Source organism: Electrona antarctica (assembly GCF_951216825.1).
Source record: "Electrona antarctica genome assembly, chromosome: 23".
Classification (NCBI taxonomy): Eukaryota; Metazoa; Chordata; class Actinopteri; order Myctophiformes; family Myctophidae; genus Electrona; species Electrona antarctica.
The window spans coordinates 29,094,735-29,110,915 of NC_136804.1; the positions used below are offsets into that span (position 1 = coordinate 29,094,735).

Genomic DNA, 16,181 nt, shown 5'->3' on the forward strand with positions numbered 1-16,181 from the left:
AGACGTCTGTGGACGTCTTAAAAAAAAAAAAAAGAAAAAAAAATATTTATTTTTTATTTTTATTTTTTTAATTAAAATAAATCAGAAAAATCAAAACACTTTATTTATTTATTTTTTAACACGTGGTGCCAAAGTTTGTGTTTTCGCCATTGAGAATGCATTTGGCGTTTAAATTAAATAACTCAGAAACTATAAAACATTTCAAAGTAAAAAGTTCCAGCATGTGTCTCCACAGTCAGCTGAATTATAAAAAATGTGAATGGATTTTCTAGGTGAAAGTGATTTTTGGGCAGTTTTGCGTGGCCTCTCAATGGGTTAATATGCCCAGCGCTGTGTCGTGGATCCGTCCCGATCACACAGGGAAGCATTCTGAATGAGTCCCGTCTCAGGGTAATGCACAAGCCAGCACGTCGCACAGTAGGCCCATGTCTGGTTTATAATTGAGCAGTTGAGACGAATAACAGTCTAGTCTTTTTAACCCATTTAGGCCTGACGTCGAAATTAAAAAAAACGTTCGCTCTGAAAGAATATATATTCAAAGATTTGTGCCGCATTTTTACGATTTTTCAAAAATAGCAGATCTACAAGTTCATAGCGCGCCACTCGGTGGCGCGATATGAGCTTGTAGATCTGCTATTTTTCAATAGCTAAAGTATAACATAATGCTTAGTTAAAACACCAAAAGGGGTTCCCGCCCCAAAATGGGTTAAGGTAGTAGAGTTGCAGTGAGTTGCATTGGTGTGGTCTACCTTAAAAAAAAAACGTTTTATCCTAACGCGACCCTTTGGTGTGGTTTGGGCTTAAGTCCACACTAATTATCCATAATGTGTAAATTATGGATAAGGGTTCAGGACACATACAGTAGGCCTTTTCCAGGAGGGGTCAGAATAAATTATGGACTTAGACTGTTAAGGCCTATTCATAGTCTGGATTTTCGGTGGTGAGGTGACCACCGCTCCGATGGTGAGCTGACCACCGGAGCTGAAATAACGTTGAACGGTGGTGAGTAAAAACAGAGAGAAGGGCTGGAGCGGTGGCGGTGGTTTGCTCTTCACCGCGGCTCGTGACGTCATGTTGTAGTTCGGTGGTCACCTAACCACCGAAAATCCAGACTATGTATGAGCATTTATTCGTCTCAACTGCTCAATTTGTTGTGCACCCTGTCATGTAATGAAACTAGCAGATCTACAAGCTGCAACGTACTGTATATTGTGAGCTTCTAGATGGGCTGTTTTCAGGTGCGTGACACTCATTATAAATCACTAGTGTTGAGACAGAGACGCACCACTTGTGATGGACATCTGCCCTTAACGGTGAATGGGTTCAGCTTAATTGCTTTCCTCACGTTTTGTGTGGTAATTGTCTGAGGTGCCACTATAGAGCAGTCTGTGATCGATCAAAGCATCAGGTCTTTTCACAAAGGTTTCAGCTGAGATTCGTGAAATTCTAAGCCCATTCAGAACGGGAACCCCTTTTGGTGTTTTAAGCATTATGTTATTTTTTAGCTGTTGACAAATAGCAGATCTACGAGCTTATAGATCTGCTATTTTTGAAAAATCTTTGAATATATATTCTTTCAGAGTGAACATTTTTAACTCAAATCTTTGCTTCTGGGGGGGGGGGGTCCGTGGCCAAATACAGATAATTATGCGGGTCCTTGACATGAAAAAGGTTGAGCACCACTGACATAGAAACAGTTTTTCAGAAAACTGTTTAGGATTTAGAAGCCATATTTTTAGAATCGGCATCAGGTCTAAATGCAAATGGGTTAACAACTTCATGAAATGGCTTTTCTATTTTTTAGCTAAGTGAAAACGGAGGCATGTGTTGTCCCGTCCCCTCGGGGTATGGGATCGGCCTGTCAGCACAGCTGTTCCACTCAGACACAGAGGCAATGCCGCTGAGCCAGGCTCGTTTGTTGCCTGTTTTTCACCTCAAATGTTCTCAGATACATAATGTTCCCAGACAGTATGCACTGTCTGGCCGTCATCTTGAATTAGAGACTACTGGAAGAGCTAACAGTGTCTATAATTAGAAACACCTGCGTTTGGAGGAACATACACAGATGAATGAAATCATTCATGATTCATATAATAATTATTATTTTATTTGTATTGTTATTTTTATAGACTTTTCCTTGTGTGTAAACAAACATAAAAAGAAAAGACTAGGACATTACATACAAAGACAAGAGATAAGGGGAGGTATGAATGTCTCTCTACTCTACTCTCTCCCTTATTTAAGGGCTTGCAGATGTTATCACGCTGTAGGTTTGTGTTCACTCTCCGACTCCATGGCTGAGAACCTCATTCACGCATTTTGGACTACTGCAATGGAGTCCTGTTTGGGTTCCCAAGCTACTAGCCAGTACCTGGATAGCCTTGGTCCCAGCCTTACTGGTACCTGGATAGCCTTGGTCCCAGCCTTACTGGTACCTGGATAGCCTTGGTCCCAGCCTTACTGGTACCTGGATAGCCTTGGTCCCAGCCTCACTGGTACCTGGATAGCCATGGTCCCAGCAGTACTGGTACCTGGATAGCCTTGGTCCCAGCCTTACTGGTACCTGGATAGCCATGGTCCCAGCAGTACTGGTACCTGGATAGCCTTGGTCCCAGCCTCACTGGTACCTGGATAGCCTTGGTCCCAGCCTCACTGGTACCTGGATAGCCTTGGTCCCATCCTCACTGGTACCTGGATAGCCTTGGTCCCAGCCTCACTGGTACCTGGATAGCCTTGGTCCCAGCCTTACTGGTACCTGGATAGGTTCCAGTATGTCCACAATTCAGCTGCCAGAGTTCTCACCCTCACCAACCCCTTGGCAGCACGTCACCCTGGCCCACTGACCTGTCTGTTACAAACTCCTCCTTCTCAGAAATGTCGCAACGTCCCGGCTCTCAGGCCTCCTCCATAAACGTACTCTAAATGGTGCATTTAGTCTGTCACAGAACCTGCGGTCCACAGACTTGGACCTCCTCTCCAAACAAGCAAACGAACCTTGAGCGACAGAGCCTTCAGTGTGGCAGCCAACCTCCCATACCCCCCTCGCCCCTCGCCCCTCCCCCGCCCCCTGTAGAACTCTCTCACTGAACCTTTTGTCACACGGTTTACTGTGGAAACGTTTTTTACACGGTTTGGATATACGCTGCTTCGACAGGTTACTTAATAACTCATTGAAATTCTGGTCTGTTTTCTCTCCTGTGTAAATGAGCTGATATGTCTTGATTTCTGGTTGAATTGAAGTCTTGGTAAAACGTTGACGACTGTGTGTTGGTCTGTGTGTCTCCTCATGGAGATGCTGGTTGGTTATAGCCTGGCTAATAAGCCAGACTCAAATCACACTGTCGTGTGGTATTTGAGTCTGGAGATGCTGTGTATGGATCTTGTTTCCCGGGGGGCGGGTTCAAACATTTTCTCTTTGACGCAATTGGTCAGAGCTACTGTCAGTCAAAGGTCTCAAGCATTGAACGTCACTGTACCAAAGCCCGCCCATATTGCATACCGTGTCCCGATTGGCCACACCATTTCTCTGGTGTGGCCAGAGAACTGGCGTACAATTGAGCTTCTCCAGACCGTAATCCGCCGGCAGGCAATTTTTTTTGTGCCAACGGCTGATTCGGTTTGGCTTATTAGCCAGGCTAGGTTGGTTACAGGGCTGGATATCTGCTGACAGACTGTTGAGGGTATACACTATACAGTATGTACTGTACATTCCAAAGCATGATTCGGCAGTAGAGATCGTTGTGGTTTGTACTGTATGTACAGTCAGTAGGCAGGCATGTATACTGTATATTTATGGAGTAAGACCTGAGACTTGAAGGCGTATGGACTATGGACACTTGGAACAGGAGAGAAGATGTGGGAAAACTGGAGCTCTCTCCTTCAAGGAGCGGCAGTTAAAAGCACTCTGAAGGTCGGCACTGTTTCCCCCAAAGCTCCTGCCAGATTCACGTTGGGTCCCACAGGATCCTAATCGCAGTGCTATTTTAAACTTTTGCTACTCGAACTCTGCCCTTCTGTGACCCCTCCGTTCTAATCTGCTTGTCTTTTTGGTTGTAAGCAGCTCATAGTATTGTCTATCCTCTCCATCAGTGGCTCATGCGGCTGTAATGTATTAACCTATAAGAAATCCTCATTAGTACTTTCTCCTCTCTGGATTAACTAATCAGTCGTATTGTTTTCGTATCTGTCTGGGATAAAACTCCCAGGTTGGGGCCCGACGTGCGTGTGTGCGCGTCAGTGGTGGTCCTCACAAGCAATAAATGTGTGTTTCGTGCTTGCGGTTAGGGTTTGTTTGAGGGTTTGTTTGTCGGACCAATAGTATGTCTAAACTCTAAACTAAAACCTGTACCCTTTCTGGCCAGCTTAGATTGGGCAATTCTATCCCACCATTAAACCCTGTTCATTCCCCCTCTCTGTTACCAGGCCTGTTCTGTTCCCAGTGTTGTCACCTTGTGTCCTTCGTTGCATTTTGGTTGAACTAACGTCTGTTATTTTCTCTTTTCTTTCTCTTTTTCTTTTTCCCTCCAATTGTGTCGTCCTGTGTGGTTCTTCTGCTGCCTCCACCACCACCACCAACACCACCAACCTCGCTGCACCAACATCTACCTCTGCCAACATAATCGACTATACCACCTGGATATCCCCTCCTTTCGCATCAAACCACTCTCTCCCCCTCCCCTGTGTGTGTGTGTGTGTGTGTGTGTGTGTGTGTGTGTGTGTGTGTGTGTGTGTGTGTGTGTGTGTGTGTGTGTGTGTGTGTGTGTGTGTGTGTGTGTGTGTGTGTGTGTGTGTGTGTGTGTGTGTGTGTGTGTGTGTGTGTGTGTGTGTGTGTGTGTGTGTGTGTGTGTGTGTGTGTGTGTGTGTGTCCTTCCACTCCTCTAGCACCATGCAGAGATCAAAGAACATCCTGCCACATCAGGTAAGCCAGTAACATTTCAGTTTTTGTCGGGGGAGGGCCTGGGGCTACCCAGAGCCATCTAATAGAAGAGTTACGATATTGACGGGCAGAAAACCGAGCGCTGTTCATGCAGCCTGAACTGGGACAAGCTGGAGTTGGAAATACATTGTTTTCAACGAGGCCGACGCCCAAATGTGGGGTGTACACCCAAATGTGGGCGTACACCGCGTTGATAAATGAGGGCCATTGTCTGTTAATTAGCTCTGATTTAAAGGGACATTTTACCACTGGAAGAAACTGCAGTCACTCAATGTTAATAGTATTTGTAGTAGATAACAGTAGCACAATATGAAATGTGCACCCTATGGCCAGAAAAATAAGGAAGTATGTGTGTTTGACTGGATTGCTGGATTACTACAATGGTAAATGGTAAATGGTGCATTTATATAGCGCCTTTATCCAAGGAGCTTTACATAGATCAATTCACCCATTCATTCATACACCGATGGCGGCAGAAACCATGCAAGCACATCAGGAGCAATTTGGGGTTCAGTGTCTTGCTCAAGGACACTTCGACACTAACTCTGGGTAGCCCGGGTTCGAACTGGCAACCTTGCGGTTACCATTCGGCCACTCTACCCCTGATCCACCGCCGCCCCCCGACACATAGCCTCGGAAACCCAGACGTTTTTATTTCCAGGGAGGAAAAAAAAGTCTGGGACAGAGTCCACTTCAACTCGGCATAGAGTAGCGCAAACGTCGATCACTCTCTGCTGATTTGTGATCATCTGCACCTTTGTTAAATTGACGCACACCCGTATACAGACACACTCCTCTCTCTCTCTGTCGCTCTAATTAATTAGTCTCATGTCGCGCAGCTGCATCTAGATTCTCCCGGCAGGAGCTGCCTATGCCATAGAAAGCATAGGTGGACCCCAGGCTAGCTATTTTCTCCCCATGATCCACCGCCGCCCCTTACAATGACCATAATGCTTTGGTGAACTGCCCCACCTTGTGGAGAACCACATATTACACACATACAAACCTCAGGAAAAGTGTTCTAAATCTAAATCTTCTAAACGTCATTAATATGTTTTTCCTTTTTGCAAAGAGGTTTTTAATTTTCCAGTTTGACACATCAGCAACACTGGGTTTGTTTTCTCACCTGTCATGTAAGTTGCCCAACGTATCACAGGCCTAGAAAAGGTATACAATTATAGCTTTAGCCACTGAAGTGAGTTTTTTACTGCCATGTGATGATGATGAATGGTGACAGAAACGTTTTCCGTGATGTCTGTTTAGCACACAATTTACAATGTAGGCATTTAGCAGATGCTCTTAATCCAGAGCGACTTACATTAAGCAAGAACAAAGAATAAAAAAAGCATGTTAATACATCAAATACATACGAAGTAGTTTTCATGAATCATACGTAAGCTGGCAGGGACGTAGCTGACCATTTGGTTGCCCTACTCGTAGGATATTTGTGCTGCCCCCCCGTCCTGACGAGAGCGCTGCTATTTCTCATGCAGATCGGCTATTTTCGCTGTTTGCGAGGACGCAAACACGGCCACTCGTTATTACGCGGAGAAAATTGTTATTTTGAGGGTCGGCTTGGCACATTTTGTTGCCCCCCTCGGCGTGTTGCCCCCCTCGGCGTGTTGCCCCCCTCGGCGTGTTGCCCCCCTCGGCGTGTTGCCCTACTCGCAGTGCGTATTGCGCGTATATGTAGCGACGGCACTGAACAGTAGAAAATCTATATAATGAAACTATGCATACTATACAGTGCTATGTTTACATAAAATGCTATAAGTCTACATAATACACTGCTCTCTCTCTAAGTCTACATGAAAATGCTATCTAAGATACATAAGTTGAGCCTTTTCATACGCCTGTAGGAGGTCGAGGCTAGGTCAAGTACTACGACAGCAGTGCACACGAATACACACAAACGGCACTGCTGCTACACTGTTCCTAAGCAGCCTGTTTACCTTATTCATTATGTCATACGAGTGGTGTTCAGTCTGAGGGCTTTTAAAGGTGAAGTGTGCCCAGAATAGAGTGGTAAATAAACCGACCACAGGAGGGGACATGAAGCCTTGTACTTGGATTGTTTTGATAAGCTTCCCCACAGGGCCTGTTCATACCGAACCAGGTGTTACGTATCCACATTGTTTCCTGATTGTCTCTAAAGTCCACTCGACACAGATTGCTTCTTCACAGTCCTTCGGTTTGGAAGGCCTGTGAGATGCGTCTCTCTCTCTCTCTCTCTCTCCAGTGACCAGTTTTGATTGAGTCTCTCGCATCCCTGCTCAAATTAACATGCATGCTGAAAATCAAAACAATACAGACTGCGGTTTATTCTAATTTCTCGGCTTCCAGCAGACAAGCGACTCGCTCAACATGTTTTTCACATTCTTAACCACAGGAACCCTGGCATCGCTATTCTGGACATGTCATAGGCAAACATTCGGCAAAGAGGCAAATCTTGTGCAAAAACATGCATATATGCAAGCTCACAATGTGTCACGTTTGCAATGGGTTAACTTATGAGCTTGTTGGTCGGCTATTTTTGGTGAAGAATGTTCGAGTAGAGGGGGGAAAAAAAGCAGCGGATCATTTATTGTATAAGCACCTGTATAAGTATATACCGTAGGCCACGGGTGGGCAGCTTTGACGAGGGAGAGGGCCACTATATCTCCACACTCACTCCAGAGGGCCACTATATTTCCACACTCACTCCAGAGGGCCACTATATCTCCACACTCACTCCAGAGGGCCACTATATCTCCACACTCACTCCAGAGGGCCACTATATCTCCACACTCACTCCAGAGGGCCACTATATCTCCACACTCACTCCAGAGGGCCACTATATTTCCACACTCACTCCAGAGGGCCACTATATTTCCACACTCACTCCAGAGGGCCACTATATCTCCACACTCACTCCAGAGGGCCACTATATCTCCACACTCACTCCAGAGGGCCACTATATCTCCACACTCACTCCAGAGGGCCACTATATCTCCACACTCACTCCAGAGGACCACTATATCTCCACACTCACTCCAGAGGGCCACTATATCTCCACACTCACTCCAGAGGGCCACTGTATTTCCACACTCACTCCAGAGGGCCACTATATTTCCACACTCACTCCAGAGGGCCACTATATCTCCACACTCACTCCAGAGGGCCACTATATCTCCACACTCACTCCAGAGGACCACTATATCTCCACACTCACTCCAGAGGGCCACTATATCTCCACACTCACTCCAGAGGGCCACTATATCTCCACACTCACTCCAGAGGGCCACTATATCTCCACACTCACTCCAGAGGGCCACTATATCTCCACACTCACTCCAGAGGGCCACTATATCTCCACACTCACTCCAGAGGGCCACTATATCTCCACACTCACTCCAGAGGGCCACTATATCTCCACACTCACTCCAGAGGGCCACTATATCGTAGAAAAAATAGCCGATCTACAAGCTCAAAACGTGTCACACTGTGACACGTTTTGATCTTGTAGATCAGCTATTTTTTCGCTCTATTTGAATTGAAATCCTGAATAATGTTTTGCTATTTTTGAATTGGAATACTGAAAAGTTACCTTTTTATTTAGTAGTTATGTGAACTTTATGAACTAAATACAAATACATTGGACACAATGTATTTGACAGTGTAGTCTCCTAACTTCCTATGGAGGTCAAGTACTATGAAGGCTTCAAAAAATGGAAATGTTAACTTTCCAGTTGCCACATGCCTTTAATTAATCAGAAGCAATCCCCAAACAATTATTGTCACCGTGTTGGTTGGTTTAATTGCCTCTGAAAGGCAGCCACCATGAGAGGTGTGATAGACAGAGCTAAATGGCACATCACATTTATGAATACATTTATTTATTTTACAGTCTATGGTAGGAACACACTAATGTCTAGCAAAACAACATGATGACTGATAAGATGACATCTTTTCTATTCATTCATAATGGTGGATAATATACTCCTCCAAAGAGTATATTGCCCATAATATACTACACCAGTGGTTCCCAAACCTTTTCATGTCAAGGACCCCCAAATTGACACTAATTATCCCGCGGACCCCCATGTGAAAAGTTATGCCAGGGACCCCCCATAAGAGAAGATTTTTACATCTCTAGCAGTGATTCTCAACCCGTTTAATTCAAGGACCCTCAGTTTGACATGCTAGTCTACATACACTGCTCTCTCTCTAAGTCTACATGAAAATGCTATGTAAGATACATAAGTTGAGCCTTTTCATACGCCTGTAGGAGTTCGAGGCTAGGTCAAGTACTACGACAGCAGTGCACACGAATACACACAAACGGCACTGCTGCTACACTTTTCCTAAGCAGCCTGTTTACCTTATTCATTATGTCATACGAGTGGTGTTCAGTCTGAGGGCTTTTAAAGGTGAAGTGTGCCCAGAATGGAGTGGTAAATAAACCGACCACAGGAGGGGACAAGCCTTGTTTTGATAAGCTTCCCCACAGGGCCTGTTCATACCGAACCAGGTGTTTCTATTCATTCATAATGGTGGATAATATACTCCTCCAAAGAGTATATTGCCCATAATATACTACACCAGTGCTTCCCAAACTTTTTCATGTCAAGGACCCCCAAATTGACACTAATTATCCCGCGGACCCCCATGTGAAAAGTTATGCCAGGGACCCCCCATAAGAGAAGATTTTTACGTCTCTAGCAGTGATTCTCAACCCGTTTAATTCAAGGACCCTCAGTTTGACATGCATTAGTCTATGGACCCCCATTTAATAACATTTCTATCTCTGGGACCCCAATTTATATTGTAAAATCAATGCTAATTTAACTCTGAGTGTACAAATGGATTGCATTTGTACTTTCTCAGAGTTACAGACCCATAAGAGTCCATTTGGTTCCAAACTATCATTTAGCTGGGTACCCCCTGGAACTCCCTCAAGGACCCCTGGGGGTCCCCGGACCCCACTTTGGGAACTACTGTACTACACTACTGAGCTTACATGATCAAGCAATATGCTGTCCTTGCTTTCAGCTCTTTTTGAAAATGGAAAAAAGCTGTCCCTAAGCTTGCATATCGGCCATATTTAGACTCGCATAAAAATGGAAATGTTATCGTGTGCTGTTCATCTCATCTCCTTATAAAGTGGAAGGTTGATGGCTGTGAGACACTCTAGGGGTGTGTGTGTGTGTGTGTGTGTGTGTGTGTGTGTGTGTGTGTGTGTGTGTGTGTGTGTGTGTGTGTGTGTGCGTGTGCGTGTGCGTGTGCGCGTGTGTGTGCGCGTGTGCTTGTGCTTGTGCGTGTGCGTGCATAATTAAAATGTGGAAGAGGATAATCAGCAATGCTTTGGCTGATACACGTACTGATAAACGTACCATCACCACTTCACAGATCAAAATTAATCAACACTTATACCATTGAGCATAGTGTGGAGTTGAACATTGTGCTTGTAAAGAACTTTATAGGGTACAGTAGGTACCCTCACAAAAACAAATAATCCTGGTCTCTAAGGGGAAAGGAACTGGTCGGAATAACGTGTTCCTTCCACGCGCTACGTCCGGCCAGGGGAAACTCTCCCCTGTCAGGTGAAAAGAAGCAGCTTGGACTCCTCATGCATAGAAGGAGGCATGAGGTCAGTCCGCTGCTCTCCCCAGGTTGGCAGAGGAAGTGTAGCACCCAGGATTACATTAGATAATTGACACTTGGTGAAAGAATGGGTTGCAAAATCGTGGAATAAAAATAAATGAATAAAGAACTTCATTGTCTACAGTATTTTTGCATAATGCCTGCATAATGGTGTGCATTCAGGTGTTGGTTAACATGTAGTGTACATGAATCTGTTTGTGCACCCCTCTTGCTGTACACCCAAGTGAATAATTCTATGACATGTACTTTTTTTTAGCTATTACTTTTCATTTCCTGGAACAACATATTTTCAGATGGGGGTCCGCAGCAGCCAATTACATTTATTTATTTTCTGGGGGTCCTTGACATGAAATAGTTGGAGAACCACTGAAACTGTCATGATTTAGAAGACATTTGTAGAATCTGATCTCGGGTCTAAATGGGTTAAATAACGTGTCCTCTTCTGTAGTGAATGTCATCACTACATGCCTTTTGATGCCGTTTGTCCTCATATGTCGCAGTAAATTACTGTATCCAACTTTGAAACTCGGCTGAACGTTTGGTCCATGGACTGGGGATTCTTTTAACCCATTTTGGGCGGGAACCCCTTTTGGTGTTAGCATTATGTTATGCTTTAGCTATTGAAAAATAGCAGATCTACAAGCTCATAGCGCGCCACCGAGTGGCGCGCTACGAGCTTGTAGGTCTGCTATTTTTGTAAAATCGAAGAGCGACTGACATATAAACATAGCTTTTTCAGAAAACTGTCAGGATGTAGAAGACATTTTTAGAATCTGATCTCAGGTCAAAATGGTTTAAGACTCGCCATGGCAAAGATGAGGTATACATGACCACAGCAAAACCACAAGAGTATTTGGAAGCTAATGGAATCCCATCAGACACATTACAATTAGCCTAATATTCAATATATATCGACTAGAGCATTGGGAAAATATAACATTAAAATATAAAATAATAAACATTACTTTTCATCATATTCACATCATATTCACTTTGATGAATTGAACATGGTGGACCCTCTTGTAAACAAGTGTAATGCTTAATTAGGTCGTCCACTCACAGTTAACAGTCTTTGTATTGAGTTTGTGCTTGAAATGTACTGTAATTCTGCAAACTGTTAATAAATATTTCAATCAATCAAACTTTAGGAATATCAGAACATGCACCAACCGGAAGAACTGTAGATGTAGTGATAATAATGTTCACTCTGCTTGAAGAACTGTAGATGTAGTGATAATAATGATCACTCTGCTTGAAGAACTGTAGATGTAGTGATAATAATGATCACTCTGCTTGAAGAACTGTAGATGTAGTGATAATAATGATCACTCTGCTTGAAGAACTGTAGATGTAGTGATAATAATGATCACTCTGCTAGAAGAACTGTAGATGTAGTGATAATAATGATCACTCTGCTTGAAGAACTGTAGATGTAGTGATAATAATGATCACTCTGCTTGAAGAACTGTAGATGTAGTGATAATAATGATCACTCTGCTAGAAGAACTGTAGATGTAGTGATAATAATGATCACTCTGCTTGAAGAGCTGTAGATGTAGTGATAATAATGATCACTCTGCTTGAAGAACTGTAGATGTAGTGATAATAATGATCACTCTGCTTGAAGAACTGTAGATGTAGTGATAATAATGATCACTCTGCTTGAAGAACTGTAGATGTAGTGATAATAATGATCACTCTGCTTGAAGAACTGTAGATGTAGTGATAATAATGATCACTCTGCTTGAAGAACTGTAGATGTAGTGATAATAATGATCACTCTGCTTGAAGAACTGTAGATGTAGTGATAATAATGATCACTCTGCTTGCCTGGATGAGAAATGACAAACCTACACAAAACCCACACATTGTGGGTTAGAGCGACCAACAATATCTATAAACAGCACTTTGTTTACATCTTGCTGGGTGAGTGAGTACTTTTCACAAAAAAAAAGGTTTAATGCCCCCTGGTGGTGGAATAGCATTAGAACGTCAGTGTTCAATTCACCTGCATGCAGCAATAGAGAGTATGCGTGTGACATCATCATCAAACCAGGAAGTTATGCATGAACGCCTACTGAGTGGCAAAAAACTACTTTCTGGCCTTGACAGCCCAAACATCCACACAGAAAAGCCATATCTGATTGCATTAAACAACATTAAACAATGTTAAACTCACTTTGCATGTTGCTTTGCCACTCGATTTGCCACTTGATGTGCCATTCACTTTAAGCATGCGCATACCCTCTATCCCAATCTGACCTGTCCTACCTCACCACATCCCAGTCTGACCTGTCCTACCTCACCACACCCCAGTCTGACCTGTCCTACCTCACCACATCTGACCTGTCCTACCTCACCACATCCCAATCTGACCTGTCCTACCTCACCACATCCCAATCTGACCTGTCCTACCTCACCACATCCCAGTCTGACCTGTCCTACCTCACCACATCCCAATCTGACTTGTCCTACCTCACCACATCCCAATCTGACCTGTCCTACCTCACCACATCCCAATCTGACCTGTCCTACCTCACCGCATCCCAATCTGACCTGTCCTACCTCACCGCATCCCAATCTGACCTGTCCTAACTCACCACATCCCAATCTGACCTGTCCTACCTCACCGCATCCTCAATCTGACCTGTCCTACCTCACCACATCCTCAATCTGACCTGTCCTACCTCACCACATCCCCAATCTGACCTGTCCTACCTCACCACATCCCAATCTGACCTGTCCTACCTCACCACATCCCCAATCTGACCTGTCCTACCTCACCACATCCCAATCTGACCTGTCCTACCTCACCACATCCCAATCTGACCTGTCCTACCTCACCACATCCCCCAATCTGACCTGTCCTACCTCACCAAATCCCAATCTGACCTGTCCTACCTCACCACATCCCAATCTGACCTGTCCTACCTCACCACATCCCAATCTGACTTGTCCTACCTCACCACATCCCAATCTGACCTGTCCTACCTCACCACATCCCAATCTGACCTGTCCTACCTCACCACATCCCAATCTGACCTGTCCTACCTCACCACATCCCAGTCTGACCTGTCCTACCTCACCACATCCAATCTGACCTGTCCTACCTCACCACATCCCAATCTGACCTGTCCTACCTCACCACATCCCAATCTGACCTGTCCTACCTCACCACATCCCAATCTGACCTGTCCTACCTCTACAAGCTCTGTGAGCTTGTAGATCTGCTATTTTTGCTATTTTTGTCCAAAAGTGTCCTGCAGGATTTCAGCCCCTGCCTCTCTAACACCTTTTGAGTGGTGCAAACCACTCCAACAACTGGCTTTGTACCCGTGTACCCGTGTTTGTTCGTACCAAAAAACGAGCATGGTTGCTATGGTTAACAACCAAAAAAACGAGCATGGTTGCTATGGTTAGTATGTGACGTCACTGACATCACAGATATCACGTCAGAGTGAATCAATCTCTATATAATAAATGTGTAGTTGCACCACTCAGTTTCATACGGGTGTGATTTTTTCATTCTGACTGGTTTTCCAATCGTACCATGACGGATGTTCTCCTGTAGCCATCTAGCATCGGTCTGAGTGAATTTGCAGCCCCATTCCACACTTACTTCCTCATTACATCCACGTATGTCAGCGTGGGACATCCTCGTGATCGATGCCCGTAAATGGTAAAATGGTGCATTTATATAGCACCTTTATCCAAGGCGCTTTACAGAGATTGCGCATTTCATTCACACATTCACACACCGATGCCGGAGGAAACCATGCAAGTCACCAACCTGCACATCGGGAGCAGCTATTGGGTTCAGAGTCTTGCTCAAGGACACTTCGAACCTTGCGGTTCCCATCCGGTCACTCTTACCCCTGATCCACTGCCGCCCGTGTGTTGGTTCCCACAGCACCAATTTGCTGGCTGGCAGTTCTTGATGTCTTTGGCAGTGTCGGCCTGCTAGTCTCATTCTCCTGGCTGCTATGTTCTGTGAAATGTGTAATCACACTTTTTGAGTCTGCAGTGTTTGATTCTTTTTTTTTAAATAATTTTTATCCCACGATTTTGTAACCCATTTTTCACCCCTGTGTCAATTATCTAATGTGATCCTGGGCTCTACACACCCTCCGCCAACCTAGTCCCCATATATGGGGGACATGGGGAGAGCAACGGACTTGAACTCATGCTTCCTTCATGCCTGAGTGTCCAAGTTGCTCCTTTACACCTGACAGGGGGGAGTTTCCCTGGTTGGACGTAGCACGTGGTATTCCAACCAGTTCCTTTCCCCTCCAACAGGCGCCCCGGCTGGCCAGGGGGAGTTTAGAGACCAGGATTACTGCATGTTTTTTGTGAGAGTACCTACCCTATAGGGGACACGGGGAGAACATGCAAACTCCACACAGAAAGGCACCCACAGCGTCCCGAGCGGGAATCGAACCCAGGACCTTCTAGCTGTGAGGCGACAGCACTACCAACTGTGCCCCCTGCAGTGTTTGATTCTAACAAACTGTTTGAGGAGTATTAATATTAATACACATTCATCTTTTTGATAGAAGTTAATACACTGCACTAATACCACACTTACCCATACTCAGAACTAGTATAGTTGTATGGTATGGTGTGCTTTTTTTTACTTTTAATTATCTACTGTACAGGCATGATTCCCAGGAGGAGTGTGTCATCAATTCCATTTGGTTCACTCTAATTTCAATAGTTTGCTTAACCCATTCTGGGCGGGAACCCCTTTTGGTGTATTAAGCATTATGTTATGCTTTAACTGTTGAAAAATAGCACATCTACAAGCTGCCGCGCTACGAACTTGTAGGTCTGCTATTTTTGAAAAATCATGAAAATGTGGCGCAAATCTTTGAATATATATTCAGAGCGAACGTTTTTAACTCAAATATTTGCTTCTGGGGGGGGGTCCCTGGAACAACATATTTTCAGATGGGGGTCGGCAGCCAATTACATATAATTTTTGGGGTTCTTGACATGAAATATTGAGCACCGCTGATATAGAAACATGTGGTATTTCAGGAAACTGTCAGGATTTAGAAGACATTTTTTAATTTTAGTTTATTTCGACGTCAGGCCTACACCTGAACCCCTCCCTCGAGTTTTGGATGGCTTCCAGAACACCTACAGGTTTTCAGCCAGTTCCGACAGCAGTGCTCAGCGAGTGACAGCAGGACTGAGCGAGTGGGTGTGACACTTTGGTAAAGGTCAAAAACACCCACGTTATCAGTGTGAATAACAATATCTGCATGAGATGTTGTATATTAGCCAGAATGTAAATAGCACAATTTACAATTACAATGTAGGCATTTAGCAGACGCTCTTAACCCATTTTGACCTGAGATCAGATTCTAAAAATGTCTTCTACATCCTGACAGTTTTCTGAAAAAGCTATGTTTCTATGTCAGTCGATTTTTCAAAAATAGCAGACCTACAAGCTCGTAGCGCGCCACTCGGTGGCGCGCTATGAGCTTGTAGATCTGCTATAGCTAAAGCATAGATCTGCTATAGCTAAAGCACAACATAATGCTAACACCAAAAGGGGTTCCCGCCCAAAATGGGTTAATCCAGAGCGATTTACATTAAG

The 16,181-nt window shown here is 44.4% G+C and overlaps 1 protein-coding gene across 1 annotated transcript in view; it reads left to right on the forward strand.

Moving 5' to 3' along the window:
- LOC306916558 (oxysterol-binding protein-related protein 8-like) overlaps positions 1 to 16,181 on the forward strand; it is a 158,109-nt gene that overhangs the window by 60,658 nt on the left and 81,270 nt on the right. Inside the window, 1 exon segment of the mRNA XM_079494471.1 lies at positions 4,882 to 4,918. Within this exon segment, the coding sequence (XP_079350597.1) occupies positions 4,882 to 4,918 (37 nt within the window).